This window comes from Cebidichthys violaceus, unplaced genomic scaffold, assembly GCF_023349555.1.
Source record: "Cebidichthys violaceus isolate CVI_PGR_0920_01 unplaced genomic scaffold, fCebVio1.0.p SCAF_57, whole genome shotgun sequence".
Lineage (NCBI taxonomy): Eukaryota > Metazoa > Chordata > Actinopteri > Perciformes > Stichaeidae > Cebidichthys > Cebidichthys violaceus.
This window is the reverse complement of record NW_027176783.1, coordinates 224242-241105: the sequence shown is the minus strand read 5'-3', so window position 1 is coordinate 241105 and position 16864 is coordinate 224242. Positions and strand designations below refer to the sequence as shown.

General features: G+C 44.0%; 2 protein-coding genes across 2 annotated transcripts; one reads left to right on the top strand and one right to left on the bottom strand.

The window, feature by feature from the left end:
* Positions 1-862: 862 nt before the first annotated feature.
* Positions 863-9254, top strand: lhfpl4b (LHFPL tetraspan subfamily member 4b). Its single transcript, XM_068732147.1, has 7 exons — positions 863-994; positions 3135-3355; positions 3541-3745; positions 7809-7888; positions 8062-8209; positions 8358-8395; positions 8474-9254. Exons 2-6 carry the CDS (start codon positions 3137-3139, stop codon positions 8384-8386), a joined length of 681 nt encoding a protein of 226 aa, XP_068588248.1. The 5' UTR covers positions 863-994; positions 3135-3136; the 3' UTR covers positions 8387-8395; positions 8474-9254.
* A 293-nt stretch (positions 9255-9547) lies between these two features.
* On the bottom strand, positions 9548-14986 carry pcsk1nl (proprotein convertase subtilisin/kexin type 1 inhibitor, like). Its single transcript, XM_068732146.1, has 5 exons — positions 14878-14986; positions 12022-12277; positions 11327-11576; positions 11139-11240; positions 9548-10896 (listed from the first exon to the last, which is right to left on the bottom strand). Exons 1-5 carry the CDS (start codon positions 14971-14973, stop codon positions 10566-10568), a joined length of 1035 nt encoding a protein of 344 aa, XP_068588247.1. The 5' UTR covers positions 14974-14986; the 3' UTR covers positions 9548-10565.
* Between the last annotated feature and the right edge of the window lie 1878 nt (positions 14987-16864).

The following is a 16864-nucleotide window of genomic DNA, read 5'->3' as shown; positions in this document are numbered from 1 at the left end:
AATGAACTGTAGTACACATTGATAGAAGAACTACTCGGATACTATACTAAGTCTGTTACTAGTAAAAGAAGTAGTATCAGCCAAGTACTGAAGTAAAAGTACTGAAGTAGTATCAGCCTAGTACTAAAGTAAAAGTACTGAAGTAGTATCAGCCAAGTACTGAAGTAAAAGTACTGAAGTAGTATCAGCCAAGTACTAAAGTAAAAGTACTGAAGTAGTATCAGCCAAGTACTAAAGTAAAAGTACTGAAGTAGTATCAGCCTAGTACTAAAGTAAAAGTACTGAAGTACTATCAGCCAAGTACTAAAGTAAAAGTACTGAAGTAGTATCAGCCAAGTACTAAAGTAAAAGTACTGAAGTAGTATCAGCCTAGTACTGAAGTAAAAGTACTGAAGTAAAATTACTTATTGAGATACACTTTTACATTTTATTGAACATGTATTATTGTTAAAGTAGCATTTTATGTCTGTAGCTAATTTTAGCTACGACGCTACAATGTGTCATTACTGGAATGTAACTAAGTACAATTACTCAAGTACTACTACTACTAATGCCACAACTACTACTACTACTACTGCAAAAAATATTACTACCACTGTTTCTGCTACTACCACTACTGCCAATGCTACTACTACAGAGATATACGTATGGATATGTTAACATGCTATATGGTGTATAAATATATGTTAACGTGTATATATATATATATATATATATATATATATATATAAAAATAATATATATATATATGTTATATAATATTATATATATATATATATATATATATATATATATATGTGTAGCTTTCCTGCTGAGGTTCATGACGTCACGGTGTTTAATTCACTCACAGATTTCTGTTGACGGATAGAGTTCTACATCCGGGTAACTAGAGCTGTATCCTCCTCTCCTCTCTCCTCCTGTCCTCCGCCTGCATCCTCCCATCCTGCAGATAAACAGACAGACAGACAGACAGACGGATCTCTTCCGGCAGCAGGTTTGTTTTCTTCTGTCATCTTGTTGATGATTCAGATTTCAGATCGGTCTGTTTCTCTTTAAATGACGGCAGAGAGAGAGAGAGAACTGCTTCATAACGTTATCTCTCTCTCTCTCTCTCTCTCTCTCTCTCTCTCTCTCTCTCTCCGTCTCTCTCTCTCTCTGTCTCTCTCTCTCTCTCTCCGTCTCTCTCTCTCTCTCTCTCTGTCTCTCTCTGTCTCTCTCTCGCTCTCTCTCTCTCTCTCTCTCTGTCGGTAGATAACGGGAGGTGTTTACGTTCATCTTGATGTTTATAAACACTGAACTAATTAAAGCGTCATAATATCTGTTTTATGTTTATTTATAAATGATAAACATGGAAAACCCCTCAGAGCTCTGATGGTTTATGAAGAATATCAATAATAATGATAATGATAATGATAATAATAATTATAATAATATTCATATTATTATTATTATAAATAATAATAATGTATAATTAATCATTATTGTTTTAATTCTGATAATCATGTAATTGTCAGAACATATATTTTGGTGTATTTTGGGGTATATCGGTGTGTTTTGGTGTATTTTGGTATATTTCGGTGTATTTTGGGGTATTTTGGGGTATTTTGGTGTGTTTTGGTGTATTTTGGGGGTGTTTTGGTGTATTTTGGTATATTTCGATGTATTTTGGGGTATTCTGGTATATGTTGGTGTATAATGGGGTATTTTGGGGTATTTTGATGTGTTTTCGTGTGAGTCGTGGTGTTTTGGTGTTATTTGGCCGACAGAGAACCGTGTTTCTTGTCGGGGACAGTATCCTCTGAGACGTCTCTGAACGTCTCGCTGAACGTCTCTGAACATCTCGCTGAACGTCTCTGAACATCTCTGAACGTCTCTGAACGTCTCTGAACATCTCTGAACGTCTCTGAACGTCTCTGAACATCTCGCTGAACGTCTCTGAACATCTCTGAAGGTCTCTGAACGTCTCTGAACGTATCGCTGAACGTCTCTGAACATCTCTGAACGTCTCTCTGAACGTCTCGCTGAGCGTCTCGCTGAACGTCTCTGAACGTCTCTGAACGTCTCTCTGAACGTCTCTCTGAGCGTCTCTGAACGTCTCGCTGAACGTCTCTGAACGTCTCGCTGAGTGTATCTGCAGGTTTCCCCGCTCGCAGTGCCCTCCACCAGGGTCACCGTCTCCGGTGTTCCCCCGTTCATCCCCAACCAGGTATTGGAGCAGGAGCAGCTTCAGGACTCTGGGTCTGGGTTGTAAGACAGTGACAGTGGACAGTGGAAGGATGAGGAGGACATCCTGCTGTCTCTATCCTGCTGGACTTTGAGACTCTAACGTGCGCTCTCTGGCAGGAGTGAGGGTGTTGAGGTGGACCGAGTTTTATGGCAGGGGGTCCTCCCCGAGATGCTGTAGGTGGTCTCTGTACAACCCCCTGTGGACAAATGGGCAGGAGACCTCCAGTGGAGGATTGTACATGGGGCCATAGCTACAAACAGGAATCTGGTGCACCTCGATCCTGGCTCAGGAGACGGCTGTCCCATCTGTTCGTTGAGTGCTCCAGACTGGTGAGACTCCTCAGCCACCTGCAGGCGTTGTTTCAGGGCTTAGAGAACACTCTTTATCTATGGTCCAAACTACTCTAAGAAAGCACATGTCCACACACCAATGGACTTCCTTCAGGACTGGCCAAACAAGGAACAACCGTGTGGGACCGTGGCTAAGTGGAGAGCAGGGCAGCCTTTCAATCAGAGGGTCAGTGGTTCGATCCCCGGCTACTGGTCCACTAGTCTCATGTCAGCGTGTCCTTGAGCAAGACACTTAACCCCAAAATTGCTCCCATAGCTGCGCCTACGGTACATAGATTCTGAAATGTAAGTCTCTTTGGATAAGAGTCTAAATGACTGTAATGTAATGTGTGAGGGTGAAGGGTCAGAGGTCTTCAGTCAAATGCTCTGGTTATGAACTCATGATTTGTGTTTTGTTTCTTTAGTATTGATATTTTGGTTTTGTTTGTTTGTTTTTTGCATGAATTAGTTTTTGATAAACAGTAAAACTGTAAAAAGAAATGTAATTATAAATAAAGATACTAGACAATCAATCAATGTACTCTGTGTCTGTCTTTCTGTGTCTCTCTCCCCCCCAGGTATGTCTGTCTCCCCCCCCCTGTCTGACCTCCCAGGTCTCTATCAGACGGAGTTTGTCCGTAGTGCCCGTGCAGTCGGTGTCCTCTGGGCCGTATGTTCTCTCTGCTTTGCCATCCTCCAGGTGGTGGTTCTGGTGCAGCCGTCCTGGATCGGCACCGGAGACGCCCGCCACCTGGGGGTGGGGCCTGTCCCGGCCAGCGGCACTCTGGGTTTGTTTGAGGTGAGACACATGAAGCCACGCCTCCAAACGGTGACTGTCCAATCACAGCTAAGCAACTCTAACAGCTTTGTGTCTCTGTGTGTGTCTCTGTGTCTCTGTGTGTGTCTCTGTGTCCCTGTGTGTGTGTCTCTGTGTCTCTGTGTCTGTGTGTGTGTCTCTGTGTGTGTTCCTGTGTGTGTCTTCAGGTGTGTGTGGAGTCCGACTGGCCAGTCCTGGACTGTCGTGGTGGTCTCTCCAGTCTGTCTCCTCTGCCGTCCTTCCAGTCTGTGGCAGTCTTAGTGGGCGTGTCTCTGTGGGCCGTGTGGACCAGCATCCTCTGTCTCTGTCTCTTCAGGTTCTGCAGCGCCACCACGGTCTACAAGATCTGTGCCTGGCTGCAGCTCACTGCAGGTTAGTCACTGGTTCTGCTGGTTTTACAGGTCCAAGTGGTTTTATAGGTTCTACTGATACTACTGGTTCTACTGGTCCTAGTGGTTCTACAGGTTGTTGTGGTTCTACTGGTCCTAGTGGTCCTAGTGATTCTACAGGTTGTTAGGATCTATCAGGAGCGTGTTTGGTTATCAGCAAATATGAAAAACTAAAGCATTAACGGAACTCGGTGGTCTGAGAACAATACAAACAAGATAATAAACACACAATGACCTAACTCTGCCCAGACACCAAGCTAAACCTCTTACTGTGAGATGACTCCTTAATAAACTCTCTCTGTGGCAGAGAGTTTCCTTCAGAAGTCAAGGGTATCCTGCGTCCTTATAACCGGCACAAAGTCAACGTTAACGGGGAGAGACCGTAGAAGTTATCTGTTCTCTCCTTCAGGATCCAAACTCAAAACATCTTTATTTGTCCAGCAAATGTAAGACTGACCTAGGTTCTTTTAAAAGCAGCAATGGTTCTGTGCCTCCTTCCAAACAAATTGAATAGCGTGGAATGGCAGAGAGCTGGGGGTGAAGCAGAGTTTTATGGTTTCAGGGACACCACAGGGAGTCCTGGGGTGTCTGTGGGCCTCCACCAATGGGAGACCAGCATTGCGTTTGGGTGAAGATTTCACACGTAGATGTGAAACATTCTGTTATCTCAAACTCAGATCAGCCTTTTGGCTGAACGAGCAGGCCAGAGTATTTTCCTTTGTTCAGCAGCACATGGTCAGACCCCAACAAGGTTCTACTGGTCCTAGTGGTTCTACTGGTCCTTGCGGTCCCAGTGGTTCTACTGGTCCTTGTGGTACTACTGATTTAACTGGCTCTACTATTCCTTGTGGTTCTACAGGTTCTACTGGTCCTAGTGGTTCTACAGGTTCTACTGGTCCTTGTGGTTTTACTGATGATGGTTTCAGTCAAAACGGTGACATTTCGCACACATTTTTCACGGAGTGTTCAACTTTTGTGAACTTTGAAATGCAAGTTTTCACCGTTGACCAATAGCAGCCTGTCCTGACAGACATGTACTGTGATTGGACGAATAGTCAAACATGAAGGAATGTTATTAGCTGTTTGTCACAAGCTAGCTAAACACATGCTAACTATAACCATAACAATCAAATAATCTAGAATTCTTTGTATTCCTGTCTCTCTCTCTGTCTGTCTCTCTCTCGCTGTCTCTCTCTGTCTGTCTCTCTCTCTGTCTGTCTGTCTGTCTCTCTCTCTATCTCTTTGTCTCCCTGTCTTTCTCTCTGTTTCTCTCTGCCTGTCTCTCTCTCTGTCTGTCTCTCTGTCTCTCTCTGTCTCTCTGTCTCTCTGCCTGTCTGTCTCTCTGTCTCTCTCTCTGTCTCTCTGCCTGTCTCTCTCTCTCTCTTTGTTTGTCTGTCTCTCTCTCTCTGTCTCTCTGTCTGTCTCTCTCTCTGTCTGTCTGTCTCTCTTTGTCTCTCTGCCTGTCTCTCTCTCTCTCTGTCTGTCTGTCTGTCTATCTGTCTGTCTCTCTGTCTGTCTCTCTCTCTCTCTCTCTTTGTCTCCCTGTCTTTCTGTCTGTTTCTCTCTGCCTGTCTCTGTCTCTCTGTCTCTCTGTCTCTCTCTGTCTGTCTGTCTGTTTGTCTCTCTCTGTCTCTCTGCCTGTCTCTCTCTCTGTCTCTCTGTCTCTGTCTCTCTCTGGTGGAGAGCGTGGTGGTAGAGAGCGTGGTGAGCGTTGCTAAATGTTTGGTGATTTTTTTCAAACGTTTCATCTTTTTTCATCCATAGTTCACTGTGTGATTGACTTGTGGTGATATTTTTGTGTGATCAGTGGTATTTTGGCGGACAGAAAACCGTGTTTCTTGTCGGGGATGGCGTCCTCTGAGACGCCATCCCTGTCGCTGAGACATGGAGTTCGGGTTCAGCCCGACCCGTGTGTCCCGGTAGAGGCGGTTCTCCTGGCTGTGGGGGACCGTGTGGGACACGTTAACCTGAGCTATGCCTCCAGGATGAACAGAGGTGTGGTGGTGTTTCTAAAAGAGGAGCGTTTTGTGGCGGATTTAATATCGAGCGGCGTCACGCTGAACGGCGTGTATCTGCAGGTTTCCCCGCTCGCAGTGCCCTCCACCCGGGTCACCGTCTCCGGTGTTCCCCCGTTCATCTCCAACCAGGTGTTGGAGCGGGAGCTGCAGCGCTTCGGGAAGCTGGCGAGCAGCTTCAAAACTGTGGGTCTGGGCTGCAAAGACGAAAAACTGAAACATGTCCAGTCCTTCAGGAGACAGGTGTTCATGTTCCTTACCGGTCCTTCTCAGACGCTGGAGGTCTCTTTTAGGGTGAAACACGGGGAGGGACACTACATGCTGTACGCTAGCACAGGTAGCATCAGGTGCTTTGAGTGTGGGGATGTGGGGCACAAGCGGGCCGCTTGTCCTCGCAGGCCGGCCGAAGGGCGCCCCGAGCCGGGGGCCGTACCGGCGGAGGAGCTCGATCACACCCGGGCTCCGCTGAATGACGAGCCGGCGGAGGTCGCTGCTCCGAGGGGGGGCGATGATCCGCCGACCGAGGAGGAACACAGCGGGCAGACAAACAATCAGGTCGGGGAACAGAGAGCTGATTCAGGCGGAGAAAAAATTATTGATGACAACTCAGCTGCTCTGAGTCTCACAACAGAGGGAAGGAAAGTAGCAGAGGAAGCACTGACAGCAGGAGAAGACGAAGGAATCAGGGAAAGTGGAGCAGGCAGCAGTAAAGGGCCGACAGCTGAAGCTGACCAAGGTCAGGCTGCTGGTCCAGAGCAGGCTGACGTTGCGGAGGACAGCAGCTCTCGGACTGAGCGACCGGAGCCAGAGGACAGCGTGGAGGAGGCAGCCTCCACACGTGATGAACCCAGTGGGTCCAACAGCCAGGTGTCCGGTGGGGAGGACATGGAGCATGACTCTGAGTTAAACATGTCTGCTAGTGGAACCTCCAGCATAAACATAGACCTGTATACACTGGAAGAAATCAACTCATATCTGGATCAAACATTTAATAAGAAATCTGTCAGAATAAGTGACCACTTCAGTGACGTCACCAAATTCCTTCGATCAGTCCACACATGGAGGCACCTTCTGGAGGAGAAGAAGCGTTTCCGCCTCAGAAAGCAGATCACTCTCCTTTACAAAGCACAGAAAGGTAGAACTGTTCAACAGACGAAACCCTGATGATCATGGTCTCCACAGTGTTTGTGTCTCTGTCCTGCTCTCTGTCTCTCTGCTCTGACCCCTCAAAGCAGAGCCTCAACATCAAACCGTTGAACATCACCGGTGGAGAGATGGACAGAACCGGGCCTCAGTACCTGAAGTCTCCACTGAAGTCAAAGCCACTGAGATGCTCTGGGCAGCGTCTCCTCATGGAGGTGTGAGCGTCGCTTTAAACGGCTGCAGGCTGGAGTCAGAAGAAGCTCTGGAAGCTGCTTCGCTCCATCCAGCTCAGCTTCTGGGGGTCGTCCACAAGACGGGGAACCGGACTACGGATCGGACACAGACCTGGTCTTGCTGGACGACGTTAAAGAAGAAGAAGTCTGCTGATGGGAACCGATGAACCGCGGTGCCTTCAGGGGACGATCCGGTCTAACGGATTGTAAACTATTGGATGATGAAATCTAAGACTTTTCTTGAGTCTGTTGTACTTTTTGATCTTTAGTTCAGGTTGAAAGTTCAACTTTGACTGATGACTGAAGTAAAAAGATGAGTTTCATGTTTGATATGTATGTTTCTGTGGTTGGAGGAGTTGTTTTATTTCTTATTTATTTGAATTCATGACGTGACCGTAATCTGTTCTGGATCAATAAAAGGTTTTTTTAAAAAATCAAAAAAATCTCTCTCTTTCTCTCTCTCTCTCTCTCTCTCTTTCTCTGTCTGTCTCTCTCTCTCTCTGCCTGTCTCTCATTCTCTCTCTCTCTCTCTGTCTGTCTCTCTCTCTCTGCCTGTCTCTCTCTCTCTCTCTGTCTGTCTCTCTCTCTCTCTCTGCCTGTCTCTCTCTCTCTCTCTCTGTCTATCTCTCTCTCTCTGCCTGTCTCTCTCTCTCAGGTTTCTGTCTGGCGTTGGCTTGTCTTTTGTTTCCAGACTCGTGGGAGAGTCCAGAAATGAGAGCTCTGTGTGGAGACTCTGTGAGTTTTATTAGTCATTAATAAATATTAAAATATACTTTAAGTATTAAAGATATATTAATATTATATAAATATATTAACCCTGTTGGGAGTCTTCATGTTGTAGATTTGAAAATGACAACAGGTGTGTGATCAGGTGATCAGTGACTCATTGATCTAGTCTTGTTCTCCAGGTGGGCAGCTTCTCTCCAGGTAACTGTTCGGTCCACTGGGCCTACATCCTAGCCATGCTGGGCATTCTGGACGCCGCCATCTTGGCCACGTTGGCCTTCGTCCTCGCCAACAGACAGGACGCCCTGCTGCCACCGGACGCCAAGGATGGTGAGGAAGTTAGCATAGAGTTAGCTTAGAGTTAGCTTCAGGTCCATTTAGAATATAGTTAGCTTCAGGTACAGTTAGCATAGAGTTAGCTCCAGGTACAGTTAGCTTAGCATTAGCATTAGCAGTAACTGTGTGTGTGTTCCTGCAGTGACCACAGGTCTGCTGATGTCGGCGTAAAGTCACCAGGTAAGTCTGTTCTTCTTCTTCTGTCTCTTTACCACTTTTCACACACTTTATTATTCAACCCTTCTCCTCTTCCTCCAGATCTCTCCATCCTTCTTCATCACCATCATCATCATCAGAGGAGGAGATACTTCTGTCAGCTAGCGATGGAAAGTAGCCGACATTTACTCGAGTACTATACTGAAGTACAAATGTGATGTTTTTTTGAATGTTTGTGATAAACTGAAGGATGAAATGTTCCTTTATGTGTTGATACAATCTTCTACTTCTTCAGCTACATAAACTCTCTTTGATCAGATGGAAGAGGAATCGTCATAAAGCTGACAACAGTTTGTTGTTTTTAGAGATACAAGGTTCTAACAGAACGTGTGATGATCTTATAGAATATGAAGTATTGATGTAGAATAAACTAAACAGGATATGAAGGAGTTCACATGCTACAAACACATTATCCCAGAAACATCAGATAGGAAAACATTTTACTGATCCATCAATATGAAGTTATAGTTAACTTAGCATAGATTTAGCTTCTGGATCAAATTACAATAGAGTTAACTTCTGGTTGCACCTAGCTAAGAATTAGCTTTACATTCTGTTAGCATCTGGGTCCAGCTAGCTAAGAATTAGCTTTAAATTCTGTTAGCATCTAGCTTAAATGAGGAATTAGAATTGTCCCTAATGTGTCTCCGTACAGTTCAGTGCAGCTTCAAAAGAAAAACAATAATTTTATAATGTTTGTACGCAGATTGTTGTTTGTGTTTACAGAATGTATCGCGCATGTCTTCAGACTCAACAGTTACAGAAACAGTATTCATGTTTGTGTCTTCATGTTTTAATCCACATAAATAAATAGTTTTTATCAGATACAAGTTTTATCTCAATCATTGAAGGATGACATCAGAGTGACATCATCTATTGACAGCCAATCAGACAGCAAAGGAACCTGATGTTTAGGTCATGTGAGAAAATGTATACAATGAAATACAGACCAGGTAAAGGTAAGTGTTCAACTGATGTAACCGGTTTACCTGGTGAAGTCACCTGAACAGGTAAAGGTACATATTTAACCAGTTTGAAGTATAAAGTTTACTTCCTTATTCCAGTGTAAAACGTGATAACAACGACTAATATTTATTATACTTATTGAGACAGAAGAAGGTTTTCATGGATACTTTAATCAGACGAGTGATGTCACAACATAAACACATTAGAACCCATCACAGAGCTGATGAGCAGGTGTTTTCATGGTCAATATTGACCTTTATTTAGAGATAATCAAAGGGGACGGAGTCAACGACAAGTCCCAGGGAGCTTTGCTGTCAGAAACAACCAATCAGAGAGCTCCGGTTTCTTTTAAGAACTGACGGATAAATGCAGAAATCTGAAGTGGTTGGCTGAGGATTGTGGGTAATGTAGTGTTTAAAGCTTCTCGACAGACCAAACTGAAGAGATTATTTAAACCTTCATTCATATGTTTGATATAATACATCATAAATATGATCATAGTGAAGTTTATTGATTCATACATGTTAATTTGAAGGATTCTCACATATTTATACTATAATATTTATATTATAATATTTATATTATAATATTTATATTGTATCAAATATCTTTTTCACTTATGAATCAAGTTGAATCTTCTTTATTTTCATGAATTTGTTTTAAACAAGATATTGATATCTAGAAGTTTATTAATCCAGAATGTTGACGATGACGTCGTTCTTTTTTAACAACAAACAAACTGATCACATTAATCTTACTGAAAGCAGCAAAACACCAAAAATACAGGAAACAAAACATCCTCATCTCCTCATCTCCTCCTTCTAGAGTTACTCCTCCTACTTCTCCTCACTCCTCCCTTCCTCTCTCCTTGTCTCTCTCCTCTCCTCTCCTCTTACTCCCTCATGTACTCTAGGATCTGATCGATCAGTATTTGGGATTCGTAGTTTGCGGCTCTCCTCTCTCCTCTCTCTTCTCTCCTCTCCTCTCTCCTCTCTCTTCTCTCCTCTCTCCTCTCCTCTCTCTTCTCTCCTCTCTCCTCTCTCCTCTCTCTTCTCTCCTTTCTCCTCTCTCCTCTCTCCTCTCTATTCTCTCTTCTCTCCTCTCTCCTCTCTCCTCTCTCCTCTCTCCTCTCTCCTCTCTCCCCTCTCCTTTCTCCTCTCCTCTCCTCTTACTCCCTCATGTACTCTAGGATCTGGTCGATCAGTATTTGGGAGTCGTAGTTGGTGGCTCTTCTTCGGCGTCTACGACTCCCATGATGCAGTTCTTCCTCTCGTTTCATCCTCTGCAGCCCGGCAGCAGGGGGGCGAGGCTCCTCCTCCTCGAGCCGCTTCACTCTGAGCAGAGGGGGGTTGTTGCTAGGCGACGGAGGAGCGACATCATCGAGGGAGCGGCGGCTCCTCCTGTGGGCGGAGCTAACGGGCTCAGCTGTAATTGACAGGTCTCTCCTCACGCGGAGACCGTTAGGGCCGATACTGGACAGTAACCTAGCAACCAGACGTCTGAGGAGATGGAGGGAGACCAAAATAATTAGCAAAAATTATTATTATTATTATAATATTAATTATTACTATTATTATATTAATTAATATAATTATATTAATTCATATCATAATAATATTAATAATGAATAATAATTATTATAACAATAATAATAATAATAATAAAGACATCATGTGACCAAAAAATTTATTTTAAATGTATATATATATATATTCTATTTCTGTTATTATAGATATATGACCTCATAGAGTCCTGGTCTCCTCTGATTGGTCCTGATAGAACTCGTCCAGCCTGTTGAGGTCTCGCTCTCTCCAGCAGAGTCTGAGCCAGCTGAGGCTCCATCCTGTCAATCACAGGCCTCAGGTTGTTATCAATAACTTTGATTACTGACAGTCATTGTGAGCACCCCCCCCCCCCTTTGAGGTATACCTGTCCAGCAGAGCCTGAGCCATCTGGGGCTCCAGCAGACCCCACCAGGCCGCCGAGGGGGGGGGCCTCCCCATGTTCAGCCCCCCCGCTGTCTCATCGTAGTCTGGTGGGGCGGGGCCCTGGAAGTCCCCCGGTGGCCCCTGATCACCCTCCTCCTCCTCCTCCTCCTCCACCACCTCCACGTCACCTGGGTCGACCAATCCTGAGCTCTGAGCATCGTTCAGTAGGCGGAGCAGAGCGGTCACATAGACTGTGGACCAATCAGATGATTAGTCATTAGCATATATATGATATATATATAGATATGTATATATATATCATATAAATCATATATGATATATATATATATATGATATATATATATATATATACATGTATATATATGTATATATATACATATATATATAAATCATATATCATATATATATGATATATATGATATATATATATATATATCATATCTATATGTATATAGATATGATATATATGATATATATATATATGATATATATATATATATCATATATATGGTTAGGGTTATATATATATATATATATATCATATATATATATATATATCATATATATGGTTAGGGTTATATATATATATATATATATATATATATCATATATATATATATCATATAGCATATATGTTGGTGGTGAAGTATTTAAAAGTATTTAAAGCTCTCTAACCTGCTCTCTGCTCCTCTTTTTGCTCCTCCCTCTGGTCCCTCTCCATCAATCTCTGCAGAGCCTGGTCCAAGCCCCGCCCCCTCCAGCCATCTGATTGGTAGTATGGATGATTGGCGCCACCTCCTCCCTGAGTGGCCGGATAGGACATCATCTGTTCCTCAAAGGGCAGCAGGTTACGGAGGTCTCTGCGCTGGCGTCTGACCCCGCCCACTGAGACGTCAATGCCATGCCCCCCGCCGCGAGCTGCAGGTAGAGACTGAGAGAGAGAGGTAAAAGGTCACCACCATCATCACTTCCTGTGAGTCAAACACGCACGCACGCACACACACAAACACACACACACACACACACAAACTCTCTCTCTCTCACACACACACACACACACACACACACACACACACACACACACACACACACACACACACACACACACAGAACCTGTTTTACTGATATACCTTGTTCCTTTGATCTTTATTGAAATGGAAGGAAACGCAGTAGAGTGCGGTGAAGAAACGCAGCAGAGTACAGTGAAGAAATGCAGTAGAGTACAGTGAAGAACCGCAGCAGAGTACAGTGAAGAAACGCAGCAGAGTACAGTGAAGAAAAGCAGTAGAGTACGGTGGAGAAACGCAGTAGAGTGCAGTGAAGAAATGCAGTAGAGTACAATGAAGAAACGCAGCAGAGTACAGTGAAGAAATGCAGTAGAATACAGTGAAGAAATGCAGTAGAGTACAGTGAAGAACCGCAGTAGAGTACAGTGAAGAACCGCAGTAGAGTACAGTGAAGAAACGCAGCAGAGTACAGTGAAGAAATGCAGTAGAATACAGTGAAGAAATGCAGTAGAGTACAGTGAAGAAATGCAGTAGAGTACAGTGAAGAACCGCAGTAGAGTACAGTGAAGAAACGCAGCAGAGTACAGTGAAGAAAAGCAGTAGAGTACGGTGGAGAAACGCAGTAGAGTGCAGTGAAGAAATGCAGTAGAGTACAATGAAGAAATGCAGTAGAGTACAGTGAAGAAAAGCAGAAGAATACAATGAAGAAACGCAGTAGAGTGCAGTGAAGAAACGCAGTAGAGTACAATGAAGAAACGCAGTAGACTGCAGTGAACAAACACAGTAGACTGAAGTGAAGAAACGCAGTAGAGTGCAGTGAAAAAACGCAGTATAGTACAGTGAAGAAACGCAGAAGAGGAAAGTCAAGAAATGCAGTAGAGTACATTGAAGAAACGCAATAGAGTACAATGAAGAAATGCAGTCAGTTCTTAAAAAAAAATTTCAAATTGAAAATTGAATCGTGACGATCGGTGACACCCTTAATAACTATAGATGCATCTTTTACATAAGTAGCTTGTATAATGATGATAATGACACTTAATGATTAACCAGTGGAATGAATTGTTTAGCTTTAGAGCCTCACACAACCACAGAGGACAGAAGCAGATAAAATGGCCTCAGTTGTTCTGTGAGAAGCTGTTAGAGATCATGTGACTCGACCGTCTCCAGTGTATAAAACATGGCTTCTCTTCTGCCCTTTGCTCATTTGTGAATCTTTAATCTCAAACCAGCAGACTTTAAACTCATCAGACCTCCTGTTGTTTGTGCTGTGATGATCTTCATCACTTCACTTCAAACTCAGGTTTCATTTCTAACTGCAGCGTTGTTGTGTTTATCAGAGATAAAACAGAAGGCATGTGATTTAAGAGCTCAATATCTGACTAACTGCATCAGCAAAGGAGGAGCTTTGTGTCTGAGATTTAGTGATGAAGAGGGGGACGAGGACAAGTAAGAGGAGGAGGAGGAGGAGGAGGAGGAGGAAATGAGTCCTGTGAGGAGCATCACTCTGTCCGACTTCCTGCTGATTCAGTCAGTTTCTGCTGGCTGTGATAAATATATTTCCATGTCATATGATCGACGAAAATACGAACACGTCTGAATAATAAAAGAGTCTGAAACTGAACAGGATTCTACGTTAGACTTCATCCCACAAATGAAAAAGCAACAATTAAAGCTCAGAAAATTACTTTTATGTGACTCATTTTTAACAGTGTTGTTTTAACTGATCTCCAGACACTAAAACATGGGTAAACATCTCAGGATGTTTGGAGGTTAAACACTGAAATCAGACCCTTTGATTAGCTGCAGATGTTCTACTTTCATAGTGACAATATAAAAGGATCCTGCTAGACTTCTGTTTTTGAACATTTGTGAGTCTACTAATGTAACAGAAGCTGTGACGCAGGAACCTGGAACTGTTGTTCACCATGAACATTTAGACGGAAATTCGTTTTTTTAAACATTGAAGCCATGAACATCAGAAGTTGCTTAAAGCTTAAACTTCCACACTGATATGTGAAGAAATGACAACATTTTTAAATTTAGTGCTGAACATCAAACAGCCCTTTGTGACCTGACATGTCCTCACGTAACGTGGTCCTCACAAGGATAGATGAACATGTCGCACACACAAACACACACACACACACACACACACACACACACACACACACACCGCCGTCAGCTGTCATGTGACCTGCTGTAACATATGGCCCTGTTGCCGTTGGTTACCGTCTCCTGTCGCTATGGTGACAGCGATGAAATGTTCCTCTGCTCTCAGCGGCTGACTAAACACACACACATGCACACACACACACATGCACACACACACACACAAACACACAAACACACACACACACACTCTTAAACACACACACTGATGTAACGTTGACAGACAGAAAATAAACAGCAGCTCCATCTTTCTGCTCACTATCAAGTTACCGTGACAACGCAGCATCTTGAGGATAAATCAACACATTCGACAAACACACACACACACAGAGACACACACACTCGTCCTTACCTGGGCGGCGTGGATCAGAGTGGCGCTGAGCAGCAGGAAGCTGAGAGACGCCATGCTGCTGATGCTGCTGACTGAACACTGAACACACTGACTCATCTGATAACAGACGGAGAGGGGGGGGGGGGTATTGAATGTTAAGAAGGGGGAGGAGAGAGGGAGGAGACAGCAGAAGGGAGGAGACGGGGATGGGGGAGAGGACACAAGGAAGGAGGGGACAGCAGGGAGCAGAAGAGGACACAGGGAAGGAGGGAGGAGGAAGAAAGGAGAGAAAGAGAAAAGGGGAGACCATGAGAAGGTCAGACAACAAGAAGCAGAAAACATACCAAACAGAAACTAAAGCGACAACAACAGTGTGGAACCTCTTCTTTACGTTGGTCAACACTGTTGAACCTCTTCTTTACGTTGGTCAACACTGTTGAACCTCTTCTTTACGTTGGTCAACACTGTTGAACCTCTTCTCTACGTTGGTCAACACTGTTGAACCTCTTCTTTACGTTGGTCAACACTGTTGAACCTCTTCTCTACGTTGGTCAACACTGTTGAACCTCTTCTTTACGTTGGTCAACACTGTTGAACCTCTTCTCTACGTTGGTCAACACTGTTGAACCTCGTCTTTACGTTGGTCAACACTGTTGAACCTCTTCTCTACGTTGGTCAACACTGTTGAACCTCGTCTTTACGTTGGTCAACACTGTTGAACCTCTTCTCTACGTTGGTCAACACTGTTGAACCTCTTCTCTACGTTGGTCAACACTGTTGAACCTCTTCTTTACGTTGGTCAACACTGTGGAACCTCTTCTTTACGTTGGTCAACACTGTGGAACCTCTTCTTTACGTTGGTCAACACTGTTGAACCTCGTCTTTACGTTGGTCAACACTGTTGAACCTCTTCTTTACGTTGGTCAACACTGTTGAACCTCTTCTTTACGTTGGTCAACACTGTTGAACCTCTTCTCTACGTTGGTCAACACTGTTGAACCTCTTCTCTACGTTGGTCAACACTGTTGAACCTCTTCTCTACGTTGGTCAACACTGTTGAACCTCTTCTTTACGTTGGTCAACACTGTGGAACCTCTTCTTTACGTTGGTCAACACTGTTGAACCTCTTCTCTACGTTGGTCAACACTGTTGAACCTCTTCTTTACGTTGGTCAACACTGTTGAACCTCGTCTTTACGTTGGTCAACACTGTTGAACCTCTTCTCTACGTTGGTCAACACTGTTGAACCTCTTCTTTACGTTGGTCAACACTGTGGAACCTCTTCTTTACGTTGGTCAACACTGTGGAACCTCTTCTTTACGTTGGTCAACACTGTTGAACCTCGTCTTTACGTTGGTCAACACTGTTGAACCTCTTCTTTACGTTGGTCAACACTGTTGAACCTCTTCTTTACGTTGGTCAACACTGTTGAACCTCTTCTCTACGTTGGTCAACACTGTTGAACCTCTTCTTTACGTTGGTCAACACTGTTGAACCTCTTCTCTACGTTGGTCAACACTGTTGAACCTCTTCTCTACGTTGGTCAACACTGTTGAACCTCTTCTTTACGTTGGTCAACACTGTGGAACCTCTTCTTTACGTTGGTCAACACTGTTGAACCTCTTCTCTACGTTGGTCAACACTGTTGAACCTCTTCTTTACGTTGGTCAACACTGTTGAACCTCGTCTTTACGTTGGTCAACACTGTTGAACCTCTTCTCTACGTTGGTCAACACTGTTGAACCTCTTCTTTACGTTGGTCAACACTGTGGAACCTCTTCTTTACGTTGGTCAACACTGTTGAACCTCGTCTTTACGTTGGCCAACACTGTGGAACCTCGTCTTTACGTTTGTTCACTTGAAATGTTTCTATGTCGTAGCATCTTTTGTCAGTTAACGTTGCTGCTTTGTATCTGTAACATGGAACCTTGTTGCTTAGCAACCATGACGGCACATAATACCTTTACAAACAGCGACAAGGGAGGAGGGAATGAGGAGACAAGGGAGG

Bases quoted from the DNA above. Each gene is read 5' to 3' on its own strand.
- pcsk1nl (XM_068732146.1), bottom strand. From the start codon at position 14,973: ATGAGTCAGTGTGTTCAGTGTTCAGTCAGCAGCATCAGCAGCATGGCG. The intron at 12,278-14,877 runs GTAAGGACGAGT...TCTCTCTCTCAG, and splicing joins CTCTGATCCACGCCGCCCAG to TCTCTACCTGCAGCTCGCGG. The intron at 11,241-11,326 runs GTATACCTCAAA...TGTGATTGACAG, and splicing joins GCTCAGGCTCTGCTGGACAG to GATGGAGCCTCAGCTGGCTC.
- lhfpl4b (XM_068732147.1), top strand. From the start codon at position 3,137: ATGTCTGTCTCCCCCCCCCTGTCTGACCTCCCAGGTCTCTATCAGACG. The intron at 3,356-3,540 runs GTGAGACACATG...GTGTGTCTTCAG, and splicing joins GCACTCTGGGTTTGTTTGAG to GTGTGTGTGGAGTCCGACTG. The intron at 7,889-8,061 runs GTGAGTTTTATT...CTTGTTCTCCAG, and splicing joins GAGCTCTGTGTGGAGACTCT to GTGGGCAGCTTCTCTCCAGG.